At 41.3% G+C, this 22,798-nt stretch overlaps 1 protein-coding gene, 1 long non-coding RNA gene and 1 pseudogene across 4 annotated transcripts; all 3 read right to left on the bottom strand.

Moving 5' to 3' along the window:
• Positions 1-1,045: 1,045 nt before the first annotated feature.
• LOC147221134 (28S ribosomal RNA) lies at positions 1,046-2,067 on the bottom strand (annotated as a pseudogene).
• A 700-nt stretch (positions 2,068-2,767) lies between these two features.
• LOC147221133 (uncharacterized) lies at positions 2,768-8,261 on the bottom strand. Its single transcript, XR_015107941.1, has 3 exons — positions 8,049-8,261; positions 7,833-7,957; positions 2,768-3,385 (listed from the first exon to the last, which is right to left on the bottom strand). It is a non-coding gene; the product is annotated as an uncharacterized LOC147221133 (long non-coding RNA).
• Positions 8,262-8,368: 107 nt separating this feature from the next.
• tdgf1 (teratocarcinoma-derived growth factor 1) lies at positions 8,369-22,208 on the bottom strand. 3 transcript variants are annotated; one of them, XM_086170588.1, is made up of 7 exons: positions 21,006-22,208; positions 20,865-20,920; positions 20,052-20,240; positions 18,298-18,412; positions 17,970-18,079; positions 9,628-9,741; positions 8,369-8,901 (listed from the first exon to the last, which is right to left on the bottom strand). In XM_086170588.1, the coding sequence occupies exons 1-7, from the start codon at positions 21,197-21,199 to the stop codon at positions 8,888-8,890; spliced, it is 792 nt and encodes a 263-aa protein (XP_086026714.1). In that variant the 5' UTR covers positions 21,200-22,208; the 3' UTR covers positions 8,369-8,887. The 3 variants fall into 3 exon arrangements, with proteins under 3 accessions (XP_086026714.1, XP_086026715.1, XP_086026717.1); XM_086170589.1 differs by having other exon boundaries at positions 20,052-20,237; XM_086170591.1 differs by lacking the exons at positions 8,369-8,901; positions 9,628-9,741 and adding an exon at positions 15,807-16,710.
• Between the last annotated feature and the right edge of the window lie 590 nt (positions 22,209-22,798).

Here is a 22,798-nt window from a genome sequence, read left to right as displayed (position 1 = left end):
CTCAAGCTGCCCTGTCCTGCCTCTCAAGCTGATGTTGATCCACCTCTGGAAGGAGCTAGAGTCCATTAGCTTTGAGATTACCTTCAAAGCTTTTCATCTTTTCTTCCCGTCCGTGGATAGTCCGGCCACCAGGACTGAATGAGTTACTCAATAGTCTTGCGGCTGCAAAACTATACAGAACTTCGCTTGAATTTCCTTCACCAACCACAGCTACCTTGGTCTCTGACCTCCATTCCCTGCTCATTGTTTTTGCTTCAAAGCTGCTTGTTCACCACTTCGCAGGGACCACTTCACACACATGTGCATGTCTGGAGCTCCAGGAGCTCCACGACGACGTCTCAGGGATCCGTGTGCAAAGAAAGTGCACCATAGTGGGGCTAACAGAACTGGCTGAAACACCACCACTACAACACAAAGATTCACTCCACTCATTCACATGTGGATGTCCGGAGCTCCGGGTGCTCCACGCCGACGTTCCGGGGAGCCGTGTCCAAAGAAAGTGCACCATAGCCTTGCTAAGAGAACGGGAGAAAACACCCCCACCACCACACAAACATTAACTCTTCCACTCATTCAAAAGTGCATGTCTAAACTGCCTGCTGGATGGGGGCATCCATGCATGCGCATCTCCAGAGCTCCAGGCTGGCTGAGGCATAGGATAGAAAATAAATGACATGTGTGATGAACTATAACGAATAGAGGCATCTTTTAGTAATACATTTACAAAAGAGGGGGGGAGCAAACCTTTTCTTCTTCTCTTCGTTGCGGCGTCCTCGTTGTCTGTCATCTTCCAGCCCCGGAAGTCTGTCATTGTGTCGTGTTTGATAGTGGATACATCCGCGCCCCTGGTACGCCAGAACCGCGAGACTCAGCCGCGGGACTCGCCGGCCACCGTATGGAAGACGTGGGGGGTTTGTGGGGAGAGAAAGACGAGGAAGTGCTCTCAGCCTCTCATTCACATTTGCATGTCTGGAGCTCCACGCCGACGTCCCAGGGATCCGTGTCCAAAGAAAGTACATCATCGCTGGGCTAAGAAACCTGGCTGAAATGCTTGGAGCTGCTCTGCTACGCACGAAACCCTGACCCAGAATGAGGTTGTCTGCAAGTCATTTAGCAACAGGTTCTCCACAAATGTGCGGTGCGAGTCAGGAGAGGGGCAGCCGAGTTTTGGCCTCACCCCAGACCTGTCATAAATGACTCTGCTCGCCGGCAAGAGACACCGGCTACCCAGGACCAACAAAAGATCCACAGCGCTACGGTATATTTATATTTAGATGGAATTCTGACTTAGAAGTGTTCAGTCATAATCCCACAGATGGTAGCTTTGCACCAGTGGCTCCTCAGCCAAGCACATACACCAAATGTTTGAACCTGCGGTTCCTCTCGTACTGAGCAGGATTACTATTGCAACAACACATCATCAGTAGGGTACTAACCTGTCTCACGACGGTCTAAACCCAGCTCACATTCCCTATTAGTGGGTGAACAATCCAACACTTGGTAAATTCTGCTTCACAATGATAAGAAGAGCTGACATCAAAGGGTCAAAAAGTAACGTCGCTATGAACGCTTGGCCGCCACAAGCCAGTTATCCCTGTGTTAGCTTTTCTGACACCTCCTGCTCAAAACCCAAAAAGTCAGAAGGAACGTGGGGCCCTACTTTCACGGGTTGTATTCATACTGAAAATCAAGATCAAGCATGCTTTTGCCCTTCTGCTCCAGGGGAGGTTTCTGTCCTCCCTGAGCTCGCCTTAGGACACCTGCGCTACTGTTTGACAGGTGTGCCATGCCAATCAAACCCCCCATCTGCCACTGTCCCCGGTCCGGGGACCGGGTCGCACCCCGCACAGAAGCCAGGCGCTTGACACCAGATGTGAGAGCCCGCAAATGGGGCTCGCCCCCCTGCCTCACCGGGTAAGTGAAAAAAACAATAAGAGTAGTGGTATTTCACCGGCGGCTAGCAGGTGCTGGCCTCCCACTTATTCTACATCCCTCATGTCCCTTCAGAGTGCAAGCTCAAGAAGCTTGAGACTCAAGCTCAACAAGGTCTTCTTTCCCCGCTGATTCCGCACAAGCACGTTCACTTGGCTGTGACTTTGCTAGATGATAGGTAGGGGCAGTGGGAATGACCCTAACCCCTAACCCCTAACCCTGACCCTGAACCTGACCCTTACCCTGACCCCAAGCCAAACCATAACCATAACCATAACCCTACCCTTACCCTAACCCTAACCCTAACCTTAGCACTTACCCTAACCCTGACCCCTAAACCTACCCCTAACCCCTAACCCCAACCCTAACAAAAACCCAAACCATAACCAAAACCATAACCATTGCCGTCACCCTAACCTTAACACTAATCCTCACCCTAACCCCAACCCAGCTTTCAGGACCACTATTTAGATTTGTTTTCTCTGTTACAATATGAAAAGCATGCTATTTGCAGTAAAACATTTCATTTAATATTTCATTCTGGGTGATAAATTGGGGGCAGCATGGCTGAGGTTGTAAGAATATATCATCTTAGAACCCAACATTCCAGGTTTGCATCCAGCACTCATCCCTGGCTTCTCTCTAGCTAGTGGGTTGAGCCAGACACTGAACCCCTATCTGGGACCTGGGCACCTCTCAATCAAGTGGCTGCCAGGGGTCCCAGTGGTTCATCCATTATGGATAAAATGCAGAATATCATTTTTAAAGCAGATTGATGATTAAGGAAATTGCCAACAATTGATGCCAAGTTCAGTGGTTTTCATGTCATGTTTTATTCCGCAGAGGCGTTTTCCTAAAATCTGCCACTGAGCCCACAGAATCTTTTCACATTTGCACAGACTCAATCCCATGTAAGATTTTGATATGGCTTTTTAAAATTTTTAATAATATTTTGATTTTTGCATCCATTTTCTTTCACAAATTCGAAATCACTTACTTTTACATGAAATACACTGAACGATACAGGGCTAATTAAGACAGTCTTTTTCAACAATACAACTGTGTATAAAATGTGATGTATTTTATCATTTCTATCATTGCAAGCATGCTTTTCATGCTTTCTAATGTATAGTGGCAATAAGGCTGAAAAAGCTTAAACTGTTGAACATCTAAACAAAAAGTTATTAAAAGTTAATTTTTCTACTTTAAAGGGAACTGTTTTGGTGTATTCATAATTGTAAGTCCCACAGATAAATTGACAGAAATTCAACACGGGCTCCCATGTCACATTTCCTGCAATCAGAGAAATGTTTGACGGAGCAGCTGATTTCAGGGCAAGCTGAGATTCCAGAGGTTCTGCTGGGTTTTCTGAGCTCGTCTGAGTCTCTCTTCAAAGAAACTCTGTTGCTCCTGATTCCTCTGATCCAGCTTGACAAGCCACTGCTCCCTCAACCTGGGGACGGGGTGGGGTGACACCAGAGAAAAGGAAATGTGTTCCACTTTAAGTATCTTTGGCTTTACTGGCGAGATCACATTTGCATAGGGATTTAGATAAATTCCTAAGGGCTTTCAAATATTTCACTGACCACTAGAGATCCCCCCGGCAATGTCATAAAAACCCTTTTAAATATTCCAAAACTGATTTTATTTTTTAATTGAAAATGTAAGTAGCTTTATTATTATTTACTGCGCTTCCTCCAGCTCACTACCCAAGTATTTTGGTTTAAATTATTTATTTATAATCTATTCTGTACACGATAGCTCAGTGTTCTCAACAACTGTCATTGTCAATAGTCTCAAAAGCTGTCATTGATTAAAGAGGCATCATTTAACCAGCCTGTCTATGTGTCACATAAAGAGACGTACAACCACTGGCTTTGGCATTCACACCTATATAAGATTTAGTCTTCAGCTAACCTGCTCACGGTTTCTTGACTGTGGGAGGGAGGATAAAGAACCAAGCAGGCTGGAGGAGAACCACCAGAATGGAACTACAATTTATTTGCTGCAAGGGGAGACTGCCAAACACCATTTTAAGTTTGAAATAATCGTCTCAGTATCAAGTCATTTAAATATCAAACTCCAGAAGAAAAGGGTGCACTAAATGTCTCTCATTGGCTAAATGTATCAGTTTCTGACAAAACCTACACACCCCATGTATATTCTCGCTGTAGCTTCATTGCTGAACTTAGCTGATGATAATGAGAGTATTACATTTCACAAAATTGTGTGAAGGTTGGGGCAATAAATTGAAAGAAATTAAGGGATCAATACATTTTGATAAATTAAAATCAAAAATCTGAAAACTTGGAATAAATGTGACAAATGACATAAAACGTTCGGGACAAAACAAATGTAAGACGAAATTAAAATGGTAACAGGGTCATAACATTTACCAAAAAATAGAAGGTAGATAAATAATAACTGAATAATAAAATTAACATTTGTTGCACTGTTTGTACACATAACAATGACAGTAATTGTCTCACATGCAAAATAGACAGATTTTCTCTTTCTCTCAAACGTCTCATCAGTTTTGAACAACTTCCTGACATGCTGCCCTCCTCATAGCTCCCGGTCTCAGACTCAACTTTTTCTCATGAAAAACTTCACAGCTGAGTGGCTGTGAGACTGGCGATGATGTCACAGCATCGTTGGCCGCAGTGACATGCGGTAAAGTTCATGGTAGGTGCGGCACTGACTCCTATGGAGTCAGATTTACAAGTGTAAGACTTAAAAAGACTATCTTGTTTCATAGGATACTCTTACTGTAAGGTTACGAGGTAGAGCAAAATTTACTTCCTCCATGTGTTCTAAACAATTCTAAACATCATTCGAAACAAAAAGTCTAGAGTGGCATGCGACAATTTAAACTTTGACCCTCAGTTAAACCTTGGGCCTGTGGCAGGATCAGGAAAAACAATAAACATGGAGGTGAGTGGAAACTTTGTTGCTTTTGGTTTGGGACTTCAGGAATAAAGGAACAATTTGTACCAGAAACACCCGGGAAGGTAAACTGCAGCCCTGTGGGTGAAAGGCATCGTCCCGGGTGTTTGCCACCTCCAGAACACCTCGAAGGGAGTTCTGGACAGAAATTAGTCTCTCCTCGGAGGTCTGAGTGGCCATAATAGCAGGAGAAACATGGTCCATTAACAAGTGTTGAGGTTGAGGTTGTTTTTAAAACTTTCATTTCTGGTGTTTTAATCAATTTTAATCCAGATTGCTCATCAAGAGGATAATAAGAAAAAGAAGAGAATAATTCACTTCAGGTCAAATATGTTTTTGGATCCTTGACTTTTTTTTTACTTTGTTACATCACTTTTCTTTTTAGAAAACTGATAACCATTAGTAGTTTTACCTTTATCTATATATGGAGTCCACGAGCCTATTCCTCCCCAATAAAGATTCTGTTACTTTGTTGTAAAAGTCCCCCTTTTCTTGTTTTATGCTTAGATAGACACCGCTGCTCTGCTACAGCAGAATACACTGCACCACGGCAGCAGCTGGAGATAGGCATTATGGTAGGATGTACAATATCTCCATTAGCTTTTACTAAGGCAATGAGGGTAGTTATTGGGGCTTCAAAATGAGTAGTAGTTGGAGAAAGGCTGCAGGAGGGGCTGCTCCTCCCTGCATGATGGATGGCATGACAACTGTCAACCACTCCATGTACCAGCAGGTAGCTGCATACATTAATAAGTTATCTGCACTGGTCCAGGATGAAAGACTGGCCGAACAAGTCCAGGAGTATTTCAATCATGAAAGGGAAGTTAGTAGATTAGAGGTTTGTGAGGTGATGCCTACGGTGCTAGAGCAACCGGCGAAGAGTCTGGGCAGTTAGTCTTATACTGGAGTTGCCAGTCTCTAGCCTGACGGAGGAGTTCAAGTGTGCTAAAGTTAGATTGGAAATAACTCTCACTCAATCAAAGGAGTGCTTAGGAGTGTAGCGCCCATAGTTAAAACGGGGAGGAAGTGGAACCAAAAAGACGCAGTGCAGCAAGCAGAGGCAGCTTGTAGACATGGGGATATCATAGGCCAGGCGCACCATGGGCGTTGAGGTTTACGGTTGACTGTAGAGAGACTGGTGTGGAACAAGGCATCAGTCGTAAAAAAGAGGAAAATGGTGGCTAAGGAAATACAAAGGCAAGAGAAGGCAGTGACAGAAGCAAAGCGAGGACAGTGCGTGAGGAGAACGAGGAGGTCATTGAAGTGGAGAGAACTTCAGGCTTATGGAGGCTTATGGAATTAGGTTTATCATAGGGGCTACAAATGATGTGCTACCGTCTCCAAGAACCTAAATAACTGGTTGGCCGAGGATGATGCCTGGCCATTTGAGTTGTGGTGTATACACACTTTGGCATATACTGTCAAGGTGTAAAGTTTTGTGGCATGCAGACAAACAGAAATAAGCATGAGCCACACTACTGAGTTTATGTCAGACTGCAAGTGCAGAGGTGAGGCTTGGCTCACCTCAAGTTTCTGCCCTGTATTTGATAGGGAAGTGAGCAAATTCAGCTAATTTTACTTGAGAAAATGTTAAAAATGATTGGAATCATTCAGAGAATACATTTATAACATGGATCAGGGGAAGAATATTAATACCTATTTTATGTTTTTATTACAATTTTTCTATTTTTGATCATGACAGGTGAGGCTGTGAACCTGATCTGAAGTCATCGCTGTCAGTGGTAATTGTGTTATGAAAAAAGGGGAGCCAAAGCTTGTGTGTGTGTGTGTGTGTGTGTGTGTGTGTGTGTGTGTGTGTGTGTGAGAGAGAACATTTGTTCACAAGTGCGCACACACAGTTGTGTTTGTGTCAGTGAGGGAGCGTCTGTCAACACGCTTCACTGTGCGTCCGTTAATCTGCTCGGTTCTGCTCGTCTGTCCAAGGATTTTCTCCCTGATCTCTGGGATGCAGACGTGCAGCTGGACTCTTTCTCATCAACATTCTCAGGCTACTATGTGATGACAGACAGAGGAGCTGCAAACATAACCCTGGAATTTTCTAAACTAATCAAGTTATGAGAGTCTAAAGCTGGGGACAGTAATGTAGTTTATTTTTAATGCTAATCCTTTCCTCTCTGACCTTTTGCACTTTGTCAGTGTCAGGAGAAGGGATCCTGGGTCACCGGAATAAAGGCCACTCTTATGTGACCTTCGGCCTCATACAGCAATAACCCGGAGCAGACGCCAAACTTTCTGGGTGAAGTTTCAAAAAAAACTTCTCAAACTAAATGGTAGATTTATCATTTCAAAAGTCAGTGTGTACAACCTTTGTAAAATTGGGAAATCATCTTCTTGTCATTTTTGTTTAAGACTTTATAATTCATAATTCCTTGCTATTTATATAATTTAGACGCATTCACTATTGAACTGTTGTTCAATAATGCCTTTAAATCATCGATGTCAAATAAATATTTGTTCTCGTTAATATTAAGTTGTCGTTACAATAAATACTTAATTTGGTGGTTCAGTGAACAATCGAGAACCTTTCCTTTTAAGTCATCAATATTTTTCAGTCTTCACCAGTAATTCTGGTACCTTTTTTCATTCTTAGGTTATGTTTCGGCTTATTTTTTAGATAAGGTTTATGCAGAATCATGTTTGAACATAACAGTTTGCCATATTTGCATTATTTTTGCAGATTTTTGGGAACAGCTGTTGATGGTCATGCTAAATAAAAAATTACAGCTACATGATAGAATTGTATGGGTTGAGATATGCGTTTGGAAAAAAATAATGATTAAAAAGCAATCAAAAACTAATTTGCCCCTGCCTTCATGAACCTGTTGTTGCGTGCATATATACAGTAACTTGCTAATTATTCACATTGCCGCATACAAAAATGTTAACAGCTTCATGGTACAGACAAAGGCTGCAGCTGTGCGCTGACGTCTGACCGTATCAGAGCGCTGCTCCTCATGCGACTCTCCTCTTCGTCCATCAGCTGGCTGTGTTGAATGATCCTCTGCTCCCAGAAAGACCTCAACTTGTGTTTGTCGTGGATACGAGCCGTGTTCATCGCCTGGCCGCAAACAGACCCGCAGACACAGAGTTCTTGGCATCAGACCCTTCGTCTCAATGCTGGTTTATCCCAAAGTTAGCTGGTTACTTACTCCTGTGAGTGAGAACCTTCTGTTCAGCGTCCTTGTCGCTCCTTATTTCTTCTCCTCCACTGAGAGTCCTCATTGTTCATCCATTCCTCGTCTTTACCCTGCGCATCTCATTGTACATCTCGCCTTCTCCTGTCTTTCTCCTCCCGCTTTATTTTGTCTCCAAGCTCCACCCCTTCTAGCTGTCTCATCAGCTGTGTCCTTGCTATCTTCTATCCATACTTTTCTTCTGCTCTCATTTCTTTTTTTATGTCCTCATAATTCTTCTTTTTTATTTCCAAATCCAATCTCTCATCTTGCCCTTCCTCTGAAATATAGTTGGTTGTATTTAACCAGCTACAGTTTCCACCTCTATCTCTGTCTCAGAAAGAAAAAGTCATTGAATCCTGTGAGTATTCATACATTTTTGACGCTGTCTAAAGGTTTTTTGTATGAATCGGTGGTTGGGACCAATTTTGTTGCAGCCGCATCGGATCGCCGATCATCACCCTACAGGTAAATAGCATGATGTTTTTTGATTTGGCAGAAAACTACTGAGTCTGTGTTTAAAAATGACTGCTAATCTACATGGAAGGTGCTTTGTAACAAAAGCCTAACTTATGAGAGGATTAGTGACACTACATGCTTTATTTTTTCTTTTGCCACACAGGGGGTCACATATATGACTTGAAATGCACTAATAGATCTTAATAAATTACATTTTGGAAAAAAAATCTCAACACAAGAAACTATAAGGGAGACTTAGTTTAAAAGTCACACCAGCAAGCGGGAGTCACGAGGGTCACTGGTCCACTGCACCATCCTCCTTGTAAGATTCATTTCAGTCAGGGGCAGTTTGGCTCTCACTTGAATTCCCCTGAAACAAAGTTAGAAGATATGTAAAGTGTAGAGAGCCGAAGAGATTAGCCACGTAGGCACACTAATCATTTGGGTTTTGCATATTTCAGAGTTTTGACAATATAAAAAAATGCAGAAGGTACTCCCTTTTCATGTGTTTCATTAAAGCATGACATAATCTCTTCAAGGCTCAAGACTTAACCTTCTCCAGGCAGATGTTGCAGATTTGCGACAGCTAATTGCTACTTAGCTAATTACGCCACAACTTAATTTGAGCCTGAGAGGGTTAATTCCCATGATGCAGGCGCAATGAAATCTTGTTGAGAGTTCCCGGCTCTGAGTGCATATATAAAAAAAAAAAAAGAAGAAAAGAGGCACAAGAATATTAATCGGCGTGGTATGTACATATGAGTGGACATGGTATAAACAATAGACATAATATGTACAAATGGACAGATTTCCCTTTTAGCAAACACTGAGAAACTCCACTACAGCGCAGGATGTCACTGGCTAGCAATGCAGCCCTATTTGGGACAGCTATGGGTTAAAAAAAAATGCCCACAGCTATCACATAAAGTAATTCTCCTTCTTTAAACACAAAAGAAAGCTGAGCTTTGCAGACAAAAAATAAAACTGCTTGATACTTGGCGCAAACAGGACCTGGCAGAAGAATGGAGGATTTAAAATCAATAAAAGCAGACGCCGTTGCGGCATGGTGGTGCATCGGTCAGTGCTTCGGCCTCACCGCACGAAGGACCCTCGCTCGATTCCAACAAGGGGACCTTTCTGTGTGGAGTTTGCACGTTCTCCGAAGGAGGACCGTAGATCGGGAAGAGCCTCTGCTTGGGTTTGGCCAACCCTAAAAATACAGGTTAATTGGGGAAAAAATTGGGAAAATGAGTGAGTGAAGTGAGTGAATGTTGTCTGTATGTGACCCTGCGATTGACCAGTCCAGGGCGTACCCTGTCTCTGCCCCAATGACAGCCTTCTCCAAAAAACTGTTTCACAGGATAGAGTTGATTTAACTTGTAACAACACCTGGTTTTCCACGCATATAAACAATAACTTCATCAAGAAAGCTGTTTGAATTTATGGTGTTTCAGGACCTCTTTTTTTTTTAAAAGAGAAAAAGTCAATGGATCCCTATTTTACATGTTCAAATGTAGCTGCGGACTCAAAAATATGCATGATCTGAATGAGTTAGCAAGTTAATGTAACACCAAAAGGAAGGGGAAGCAACTTCAAAATCCAAATCTCAATAAATAGAAAAAAATCAAAGACAGAAGACTGACCAAGTACAAACTGACCTTTTGTATTTGCAACAAAGAAGGAGGGCTGATAGTTTCTTTTACATAGTCTATGTTTCCGTTATAATTGACAATCATACAGCTTTTTTAAAACGTATATATTGTGCAAAGGCAAGATATTTATCATTTATATAGGTAAAAATAAGCTTACAAATCATACTTTGCAGTATTATTTTAGTTGTTAACAACTCCATGCCAAGAAGGTGCCTCAATCATTTAGGATTTATCCAGAAAGAGAAATTAACAAAACAGAAAAAAGTATCGTAATCTGGCCTTGTCTGAATTCTGGCCCAGCAAGGGCTATTTTGGGATTTCATTATGAAGCTTATTTTCAAATCTCCGTTGTCTACTGAAATGGGGGGGTGGGGCTGCCCTTATAGTTCATTCAGACATGTTACAATTTTCTTTATACAAGATAATCGCAATTACCCTAACCCTAACCCTAACCCTAACCTCATCATCATACGGTTACTGGAGGGAATGTCAGCGGCAAACCTGCTGCAGTTTACACAATATCAGACTTTACATGTCTCTTTTGCTCCACCACCCTCTGCTGCTAAATCTGGATTAGAAATTTAATAAATTCTTAAGGGAATCTGAACAGGATGAATGATACAAAACATTTTTGTTTGGAATCACAGTTTGATAGATTTGTGTCATAGTTGGTTTGGGCTTTTTTTTCCTTTTTTTTTTTTTTTTTTTTTTTTTTGTGTGTGTATCTGTACCAGTAAATGAAAAGCTTATATTGTAAATCGGACTGCAGATGGAAATTTCTAAACTGTCAGATTGAGCATAAAATGGTAACACCACCAAGTAACTGGTGTGTGGTAATAGTGTCAGTTCTCCCCACATGACGAATGCAGAACCTCCTTGTTGATCTGGACATAAAATATAAAACACAAATTCTATAATGCCACGGTACCTTTCAACACTTCTGTCATAAGAAGCAGCTGCACCAAGAGGCGCAACAGAAGCAGGTGTCCTGGTATGAGGAGCAAGCTAAGTCAAATCTATGATGTGAATGAAAGGCTTTGCATGGTTCTAATACAAGCCTGTACACACGCGCACCGCAACCTAAAATTATCAAGGTTTCACCCACATGGGCCGCTTGTGCCAAAGCACGTGCAAAAGTTTTAAGTCCGAAACTGAACGTTCCTGGTTCCAGGTTCCCCTGTGCAATGACCCGAGTTTTCTCTGTGACCAACAGTACACTGGAGAAAGACAGAGACAAGATGTTTTGTCAGTGTTTTTTTTTTCACAGTTGTGACAATCTATTAAAAATGTACTTCTTGCTCAAGGTCATGGAGAGTCACAGCAGTAAACTGCCGATCAGAAGCTCAGACTGCTGCAATGCCACAAAAAACAAAATGAATCCACTGATAAATAAGGTGCTTCATTCGAACTGAACATCTTGAGGTCATGGAGTTTGAGGACTTATTGATTTTTCTGTTTCTATTCATCTGCCAACACTAGTATTAACGCACATGCACACATACAAAACACAAATGTCACATGGCTTAACGATGTGGCACCAGATTACTAAGGCAGCTTAGTTGTCTTAACACTACAAGTGTACCAGCACATCTTTGTTTGTGTGTGTGGTTCATTGGTCGATGCAGTTGAAGCTGAACAGCAATGTATAACTGCAGTGTATGAAAACACTTTTGTATTCCTTGCTCCTGCGGTAAAACAGCTACATCTCTGACACCATCCAGGTCGATGCTACTGACACCCAATTCAGCCCGATTCACATTCTGAATTAGAAAGCTGGATTTCAAAGAGGTTGCAGTCGAACATGTGTAAGTAGGGGATATGGAGATGTCAGGAAGTGCTTAAAAAAATTATAGAGATTGTTTGATTTCACATAGCTTAGCTTGTGCTACAGGCAAACTCACATGGCAGTTGAGTCAGACGGAATGCACTGGAAACATTTATATTGGACCAAACTCATGTTCACCCCCATCCGACACACACTTTACTCACATCCATCAAAGCTGCACGATAGCAATAAAGTACAAACTTTGCAGCCAGGATTAAACCAACTGACAAGAGTAGCCCTGAGTACGCGTGCGTGCATGTGTGTGTGTGTGTGTGTGTTTATTTGCATGACAGTGTTGGGTTTAAGAGTTGACGCTCATACAAATTGCCATTCCTTGTTCGAGGTCACACCGAGTTTCAGTGTGACCTCGAAAATGATTGAGGGCCATTTATAAATGAGCAAAACTAAGACTTTAAATCCCTCCTTGGAAATGTGACGCTTTATTTGTGATTGTGTGTGTGTTTGTGTGATATGTATTTACAATGTCGCAGGTTGATTTAACAAACACAAATTGAGGTGGCAGGGCCTTTGACTCCTAATTAAGATGTACAGATTGTGAGATTATGTAATGGTTGGAATGGTATCAGCCACTAAAACCAAACATTCTGCCTATACTTACTTTGAGGTTAATTCTTGTTACACAGATGATCATCTTGAGAGCCTTAGAGGCAGCTGATGGCAAATCTGCAGCGAAATTGTCGATTGTAAGCGATTGTGTGCACCTAAAAGGGTAGATAAATTACTTCTCTTTCTTGCCTGTTCATAAATTTACAATTAATGGTTCTCATGAATTTATTGCCTATAGACTTTCGATGAAAACAGCTGGGGTGATTTTCATTGGCAGCTGGTGAATTTGGACACAAACTTCAACCAGATTTGCAAACACTGAAGGAGTTCTCACACTAGATGGAAGCAGAGAGCTGTTAACACCTTCTGCGCCTACAAAGTTGACAGACAGCAGTGACCTTGAAGGACTCACAAGGGTAGCTACTACTGTCTGTAATTATTTGAATTTTTCTCCTGCTGTTATTTTGGGGAAGAAAAATTAAAAACTTTAAATTCTTTTTGTCCATTCATGTCTGGCGCTTATCCTACACTGAGGGTCACGGGGGATGCTGTCATGGGGCGAGAGTCGGGGTTCACCCTGGACTGGCCACCAGTCAATGGCAGGGCCACGTAACAAAGACCGCCCTTCGCTCGCTCACTCATTCGGGGCGATTTTCCCAACTTTTTCCAATGAACCTGCTGCGTGCTTTTGGACTGCGGGAGGAAACCCACGCAAACACGGGGAGAACATGCAAACTCCACAGACCGAAAGGTCCCCTTGTCGGAATCTAACCAGGGTCCTCCGTGCTGCGAGGCCGAAGCGCTAACTATTATTTACTTACTTTTATTTTTTTATTTTAATTCTTCAGGATGTTTAACCCAACTTCCTCAAAAAAAGGATTACTCAAGGATTGCTGGATAACGTCCTGTTACAATTTGTCAGTTAAAATTAAAGACACATCGTATTCAATTCTATTCAAATAAATACAATCATGTGCTTGCAATGTGTTGTGATTTTTTTTAGCTAAATTGCCAAATATTATTATTATGATGATGATTATTATTTATTTCTGCATGAAAGAAAAAAAATCACAAATTTTTCTGTAACTTTTAAGTTATGCATTGTGGATTTGTAGGAAACTTCTAGCTACATTTTAAGTTATTACATTCATATTTTGAGGACATACTGTGTCATCGCCGCATTTAAAGAAAATAAAGGGGTGATTTGAAAAGGAAAGGATTTATAAATTTTACTCGATGATTGTACTATAGGGTTAGGTTTAGGGAACTTCATATTCTCGTACAATATGAGCTGGTTAAGATGATCATTTCACATTACTTCAAACTTTAATTCAAATTCTGATCATTTTTTCTGGTGATGTCTAAGCAGTCCTGACTGTGCATCTTATGTGATGACCACTTTCCATCCATCCAAAAGAGTATCATATCATCTTTGATGACCTGCAGTGGCTGAGCTGAAAGTTTAGTTTCAGTTTAGTGAAAGGTTGCCACAACGTGTAAGCCTTCCTGTATGCGTGAGCGAAGTGACGGGCATCTGATATCTGCTGAGTGCTGTCTGGTTGCTGCTATCAGCAAGAAGAGATAAGGCACAAGCACTTTCCTCCTCAGTATTTTTTCCTCACCAGTATATTTCCTTTACTCCGCATATGCTACCCTTTTTCCAGCAGCCTCTATGGAGTCAGAAATGCATGGCGAAGCTTTGTTTGATGACTGCTATGCAAAATAATGGATGAAACGTGAGATGAAATCTATTCACATGGTCTCATTTACACATTTACACATCACTTCATACCCCCTGCTAGTCCCTTGGGTAACATGCTTCTCTTCCTGAATCCCCCTCCCCTTCAGGAGGTTAACTGAAACAAGGTATCAACAGTTGATACTAAGCTGAACTATGACGCAATCTGCCGGATTTAAAATAGAAACAAGACATCCAGACTCTCTCCTTGCTGGATGAAGTGTTTTGGACAGTTTGTCCAAGAGATTTAACAATGTAATCAAAGTAAAATATACCTTCTTTTTTTTGTAAGGTAGAAGCCCGGAGTTAATAAGACATGCATAGTTTATCCTCTTTCAATCCCGCACTCGTTTCAATTCCTTACAGAGGTCTTAAATTTGTCACAGATCAATTTAATTTTAATTTTTTTAGAGAAGAATCCACTGTAATCATTACATTACATTACGGTCATTTGGCAGACGCTTTTATCCAAAGCGACTTACAATTACCAAGTATGTTCGCACATACAAGGAATTTGGCTGTAGTTTAGTTACATCTTGTACTGATGTGAAGGTAATCGGCGACCAGACAACATTACATCATACACAAGAAAAAACTAAAACCTTCGGAATGCAATTTAGCTAGGTATTATCCAAAATGAGTAATATGGTCAGTGAGGTGGTCAAATGAGACAAAACAAAATCGAATGCTTCCAAATGAGGGGTAATCATTCTATCAAATGTGACTGGTAATCTTCATTTGATGATCTGTTTTCAAGGGGGAACCCCCAGATGACGTCACAACAGCTTTTGGTGCATGACTGAATGTACAACTTCCTGTAACATGAATGCTCTTTGTGCTTCCCTAACCAGAAATCTTAACAAATCAGAACAGAAGTGCCCAAAAATATCTTCAGTGTAAAAATACTCATTACACCACAAATGTGCTGCAAACTAAACTGTGACCGAGGAGCTGCTTCTATAACGGCTAAAGCCTGAAACAGCTGGCAGGCCAACCGAGTGATGTGTTTGTGTTAAAGATAAGAGAAGTGCAGATAATCGGTTCAAACCTCATCAATAAACTCCGGAGATAAGAGGCAGAGAAAGAACTCTCACTGAAATACCTTCAGATAATAGCTGGAGCAGCTCTGCAAAGACGCAGCTTTCAGTGAAACTTTAATCAGTTGAAAGACCGAGATCAACTTACAAAGACTCGATAAATTTGTTGCGGGTTATTTTTGGTCATAAAACTCAAGATTCTACCTCGGTGTGATTTTCTTAACATAAATATTTCCACCTATCTTTGATTTATTTTTTTCATTCTTGTTGGTAGAATAAATTCACAAATGAGCAATATTACACACGCACGCACACACATACAATAGTAAAAAAATATGTTATGCAATACTTCATTTTGACATGCTTGCTTAAAAACCAGGCAGTTGTAATCACATTCAAATCGTGGTTGACAGTGACTCAGCTCCTCAAGACAAACAATAGCATCTTGCGACAAAGCACAGATCAATAAATCTTTTATTTAACTCACGGCGCCACACATGTTCTATACTCTGTTGTGTTAATGGACAAAATCCTGCGTCAGCTCAGTTTGTGCAAAAACAGAAAGAGGACCAATTTCAAAACAAGAAACTCTGTCTTCTCTCACGTTGAAATAACTGCTGATACCAAGGAACGGACTCTAAAATTTCAAAAATATATATTTTCAATAAAAATCTTATGTACAACCTCCTCCACCTCTCATACTTGTACTAAAAGACACCGAAGACACAGATTAACTTGCATTTTGTTTGTGTTTTTTTGGCGTTGCAGACTGATCGCTTGTTCACGTGCAGAAAGTCATATCATTACATTGAGACACAAGATGAATGACATGATGTCAAACTGGTGCCATTATTCATTCATGGACCGAACTGTCAAAATACGGTAAGAATCGGCCAATGAGTTTTTTTTTTTTAAATTTGAGAAAGCTCCAGAAAGCTAGCAACAGTCTTTGGGAGGCTTAAGTTCAGAAGTCCAACCCATTTTTCTTTTTCTTCCTAACCCTTTCAATGTTGAACAGCAGTTGGTCTCTTCAGTGCTCAAAGAACACCAGCATCAATGATGGTTATAATAAAACCACCATGCAGTCCATCTAGTCTATTGGGACATTTAAATCAAAAAAGTCAAAATTCCAGACAATACTTTTCTTCTATAGGAACAGAATAAATATGCTGAACTGCACAAAATTTCCTCTTGTTATTTTGTTTCAGTCCTATTTTTGCTCAGCAGATGCTGCCCCCCCCTCCCCCAACAGATCAGAGGAAGAGAAGAAGCAGAAGAAGCAGCGTCAGATTCAGCAGGGTGTTGGTCTGAAGTGTCCGGCTGTCAGACGATTGATACCAGTGTATCTCCTCAGAGTTGTCTGGACGTCAGAGGGACAGGAAACATTAAACACAGAAAATAAGACATGAAGCTCATAAGCTGTGTTGTTCTTGTAAATCTCTAGAGTCTATAACCTGATGGTCGGTACTTCCATTAAAGAATACAACCGAATGAAACCTTCTTTTCTCCATTTAACATACTTTATGGCATGTAAACATGCCCCCCATCAGCTCCAAATGGTGAGATAGCAATAGAAACACAGGATGGACAAATTTTTGTCCAAAATACAACAGAATCAGGGAAAGTATGACAGTAGAAGAAGCCACATTCGGTGATAGTGACATTTACCCTCTATTACTGAGATTTTCTTGGAAAGGGGCTCTCCAACACAAAAGGTGTCAGTCCCTAAAATAAATGGTGATGGAGACTTGAGCCTCAGTTTCCTGCTGAAAGCATGTGTTATTCAGTGTAGTGCTGATTTTCACATTGTGTCACATTAAATTTTTTCTAAATATTTTCTCATCTGTTAATTGCAAGAGTTCTGTCAGTCTGAAAAGCGCTATTTTTGTTAGCGAGCGGCCAGAATGTTTTTTGAGTTTAGATCATGCAGCCTGTTAGAGGTGTAAATGAGGACGGGGAGCCAGCAGACATCCTGGATATGTATTGTTGACATGCAAATTGGGGAATAAGCTTTTTTTTTAAGCGACTGTTGACGTCTGAGCCACACCTTTATTCAAAAACAAAGGGTCCTTCCATGTACACAAAAGTACCAGCTCAGGCAGAGATACTCGATTGTCAGGAAGTCGAACATTAACAGAAGAAGTTTAAACATACTGAATATTATAAAAATGACATAAAACCAAGGAGGCTGTGCTGTTAGCTGTGGAGAAAAATAATAATAATTTATCCTTTATTAATCCCCACGGGGAAATTTGATCTCTTCAGTGAACCATCATGGATGAACCATGAGCAGGAGGCTGCCAAGGCAGCAGTTCAGGGTTAAGCGTCAACAACAATTCGACACACTACGACAACCTGTGGCTCCCGAGCCACATGCAGCTGTTAGGTGCCGGCCTGCACGCATGCTGCCTGGCCTGGCCTGCACTAGGAATCTGACCAGAAAGATTTGGTTCCAAAGACGATTGCTTGACCTCCTGCGCTAAGCCACCCCCAAATTATTAGAAATTAGTAATACAGGATTAGGATTATAGTATTAATAATAGGATTAGTAATACAGGGGGGGGGAAAGATTGCTCACTTTCTAATAAGTAATCAAATATTTGTAATATGTCATCTTACCGCAGTCTTTGTGGAAGACATGAGGGAAACAATGCAAGACACCGAAACCGCAGCGACAGTAAGAGCAGCCTTTCTGAACCCACTCGCCATGAGGGATCAAACCACAGCTCCTGCAGACACACCAATCCCAGGGAGCACAGGCAAGGTCAGAAACTATTTGACTGATCGGAGGCACATCAGTTTTTCATCTGTTCTGGGTATTGCAAGATCAGCAAGTATCTTTCATTCAAGAAATTACGAAAAATAGACTTGATTAGACTGTGCAACACACCCGCTAACTTGAGACTCAGCGCGTCAAGGCAGGCAGTGCACGGAGGGAAGGCGGTACCTGATGCGCTGGTCATATTCGCAGCTCCTGCCAGTGAAGTAGGGTGGACAGGCACAGAAGCTGCCCAGGATGCAGGTCCCTCCGTTCTTACAGCAGCTGCGACTCTGCTCTGCACCTGCCAGAGAGGCGACATGTCATCCAGGAGGACCGACGGACGGCTTGACTGGCTCTGCGACCTTTGACCTCTGGTGGCATTTAAAAGACCCGCCATCTAGTTTTTCTTTGTTACGATTATGGTCATTCATTTTGCCGTTGTATCGTCAATGGATATCAATTACATCGGTTCCCTTGACGGCCATCAGAGTACATTCTGCTCTTTGGGTGCAACCCCAGCCACTCAACCAATGAATAAATGAATAAAATTAATAAAAATATCACTATATCATATAAAACGGTCCTTGAGAAGTTTTACAGACATTCAAAAGTATATCAGACACATCACTTAAGTGGCTCCTCATATGTATAAATATCAGCACAGACATTTTCTTTAGGGTTTTTAATTCCTAATTATCAAATACTTTGGTCATTTTTTTGTTCCTTTTTCAAGTATTCAATAACCTCTTGTGAACTTAAGGGGCTCTGGACCGTCACTGTAGTTTGCCAATACCAGGCTGCTCTTGCTCTGTCACAGTGACGCAAAGCAGCATCACCATCTGGAAGCACATTCCTGTTTCGCCTCTGCTTTCCATCAGCAGACAAACACAGAGAGTCACAACAAATACTGGAAAATAACACAAATTCTCTAAAACTAACACTTAGCCGACATGAACCATCTATAGGACCTTCCTCTGTCTTTCATAAACACTCAAATTTTTGTTTTTTCTTGAGGTGAGTCTTGCTCACTTGCTACATCAATAACCCATTGTTCTCTAAATTCAGATGAATCACACAACATCAAAATGTAAATTTCCAGGTTTAGGGTTCCTTCGTAAGAAAGGTGGAGGTATGGTCTAGAAAGGAGAGCAGTGAAGGTTAGCTTCAGCAAGACAGAATTCATGTGTGAATGAGAGGGACTCAAGTGGAACGGTGAGGCGACAGGAAGTAGAGATAAAGAGGTGGGATATTTTAGTACTTTGAGTCAATAGTCCAGACCAATGGAAAGTATGGAAAAGAATCATGTGCAAGCATCTTGGACCAGACGGAGGAGGGTGACAGGGGTAACTTGATAAAGTGTATCAGCAAGAATGAAAGGAAAGGTGTATACGGCTGTGGGTAGACTGGCTGTGTTTGTTTAAGGATAAAACAGGAGGCAGAGCTGGAGGTAGCAGGGATGAAGACAGAGGTTCTCTTTGGGAGCGAGGAAGATGGAGACTATCAGGGGAGAGTCCGTCGGAGGCAGCACACGTTAGATGCTTTTGGCAGAGATAGTGAATCTAGGGGTAGAGGGATGCTCAGGTTAGAACCGCCAGACAGGAGGCCTAGAAGAAGACTGATGGGTGATTTACAGGTGGAGTGAAAGAGGACATGAAATTAGGAGATGTGGCAGAGGAAGGGGTTAGATGGAGGCAGGTGATTTGCTGTGGCGATCGCTGAGGGAAAAAGCCAAAGGGAAAAGAATACACACACACACACACACACACACACATATACTAACATTGACATTTTACTAAATACTTTTGCAAGAATATATTCTGGTGCACAGCATGTTCTTTTGTTCACCGGGCTTTTGTTTAAAAGTTACTGAAGGACACTGCAGATTTTTTAACTTAGCTACCGCCTCTTTGTGTGCATCTGTAGCCGCGGGGGGAACTTACTGCCCGTGAGACCGATGAAGGGCAAGACGGCGCTGGCGTCACGATGCTTCCTGTCCCCGCCGCTTGATGAGCTGACCTTGGTCAGCTTATCCAGGAAGTTCTTCGATGGCTGCTGGGACTTCAGTGCGGAGGATGACAGCAGGGGTGAGGAGGAAGTCTGAACCTTGCAGTTTTGTCCCAGGCATTCTGCTGAACAACAGGCCAGATCGCCAAATGAATAATATGAACGGCAAGGGACGATTCCTTAAATCAAACCAATTAGGAGGAAATTGGAGCGTTTAAAAGAGTGATAACAAAATACTTGAGATAGAACTTAAAAACTAAAATGTGTTTATTATTCACAAGCGTCTGGTAAAGTGAAGAAAAACTAAACTTCAACCATTTGCATTATGGAAAAACAGACTACAATATGGTCTAGATGTTTTGAGGAGGCTAAAACATGTTGAAATGATGTGAGAATTTTATTGAACATAATGTAGCTTTTTATTCAATTGAATTATATTGATTAAAAATCAATTTTTCGATGCACTTTAAGGCTATGCAATTTAATAGAATTTCTCCTTTTCTATGTCCTAAACATAATTTTCACAAACCTTTACATTCGGGTGGTGATATTAGAGCAATTTGTCATGGATGTTTCTGTGCTGATTTAGTCTCAGTTTTTTTTTTTTTCAAATTTCTCATTGCAGAAAACTTGATAGGAAAAATCTTGACTTGTTACGAATGTTATTGGTTTGCAAGTGATGATTTGAACATGAATAAACATAAATACAAGGTGATAAGTGAACTTTGTGTTTGGTGCAGAGAACCGACCTGACGCGGGTTGAGCAGCAAAGCAGTGCAGACACAGCGAAGCCCAGAGGACCAGCCTGGAAACATCTCACAGTCACAAAGAAATCCAGCAGACACCAGGACTTTTCACGCACATCGAACAGATTTCAACCCTAGACTCACCTGATCAGACGCTCCATGTGTGCAGTGGTGGATAATCCAGAGAAAATAATAAAATCTACTAAAGGAAAGAAAACTTTAAAAAAAAAGGCGTCTGTGGTTAGAAAAAAAAAGGAAATCCTTTTTTCTCGAGGACGGTGGGCTCGTCTCCTCTCGCAGACGCTTGGCTTGCTTTCGGCCGTCCAGGTGACTCTCATCCTGGCCGAGCGTCACCGGAAGTCCCGCCCCTGGGAGTTCCCCTCGCCTCGGCGCGCCCTGGAATAAAAACTGGGGATTTGGAAAGGATAGGTGTGTGCGTATTGCGCTGTGTAAAAAGGAAACTGATATCATCCATTTCTTGTTAATTTCAAAGAGTGAGAAACACGGCATTATCGTTTTACATTTCTTTCTAGTCCGTCACAATTTTTTTCTTGGTCTTTTCAGAAATATGTGTTGATTTTTAAATTATATATAATTATATATATTCTATCTATATAATTTGTAAAACAATAATGTCTCATCTTATTCTGTCATTTCGAAGAACAGTCCATGTGGTATTCTCCTGAGCAAGTCGCCCCCCTCCCCCTCAAAAACACACAAAAACGCACACATGCATATGAGGTCTTGCCTGCACCTCCTCACATTGACATGCAAATGACCCAGAAGCCACCAGTAACTCTTCAAAACGTTAAAAATCCTCCTTATACTTCTGATAGCGGTACACATACTTTACAAATCCAAATAGTTGTGTTTAAAATCATTTCAAAGGTTAAAACATTTTAAAAAAGTTTGCCCTTTTTTTTTAATTATCAAATGCTAAAAATGTACAAGAGTCACTTCACTCCCTGCTGCAAGAAAGCTACTCCCTCAAGAGTGAGTACTTACTATAGACATTCTGCATAAAATATATGTTGGAAGGTGGTGGGAGGCTTTCTTTTTAACTTTATTTATTTCATTTGATGATGAAGTGGCCTACATTCATCTAAGAAGCGTTCCAAGCCACCCTGTACAACAACACGTTTCTCTCTGCTCTTGGATTTATTCCAATATATTATTCTTTAGATCATATGCTAAACTAAAAGCACTCAAAATGTCAGACCCGAAGGAAAGTAAATAAAAGATAAATAACTGTTAAAATACATCATTTCAAACTATATCAACAATATTATAAGGGATTTGTATAATATTTAAGGGAATATGTATATGATCTGTAAATCTGAAATGCAGAACTACACCAAAAATGCAAAGGAAAGCAGCTTTAACGCCTTCGTTTTGTCAGACTTAAAAAACAAGTATTTGGTGTGTGCATGTATCCATCAAATTTCCAAAATGCTGTTTTGCATTACAATACATTATTTTTTTTTACATTTCACCCTTTTGCACACTTTTAATATTTATATGATCTCTAGATTTCTGTATCCCTGGATTTGAAATAAGCATCTCATACTGAGTTTTCCGAAAAAGAAAATTCAGCATCAAGAAGTGCAAACAGTTGAAATTTTTGCCGTAAAACTGAAATGGACCCCCACCCCACTGCCCATTCACTTGCAGTTAATCTGCCTCTGCTTTGAGCATAGAGGGACAATCGGAAGTGGAAATGGGTATTTTGTAAGTCACCGCAGCATCACAATGAAGTCTGATCTCATGCTAATATACAGCGGCAGGAGGCCAAACCTGATCGCCACACAACAGGATGTCTGCCTCTGAAAAAGCTGACAGACTCAGGCAGGATGAAGAGGGTCAATGACTGAAAGTAGCTCAAATTCCTCCACAAGCAGCGGCTACCAAAGCTTCCGCACTATTTATGCCGACAAGGG

Source organism: Fistularia commersonii, chromosome 23, assembly GCF_037954325.1.
Source record: "Fistularia commersonii isolate RoL2024-O1a breed Wild chromosome 23, RoL_Fcom_v1.0, whole genome shotgun sequence".
Classification (NCBI taxonomy): domain Eukaryota; kingdom Metazoa; phylum Chordata; class Actinopteri; order Syngnathiformes; family Fistulariidae; genus Fistularia; species Fistularia commersonii.
The sequence above is the reverse complement of the archived record's forward strand: the minus strand, read 5'-3'. Positions and strand labels throughout refer to the sequence as shown.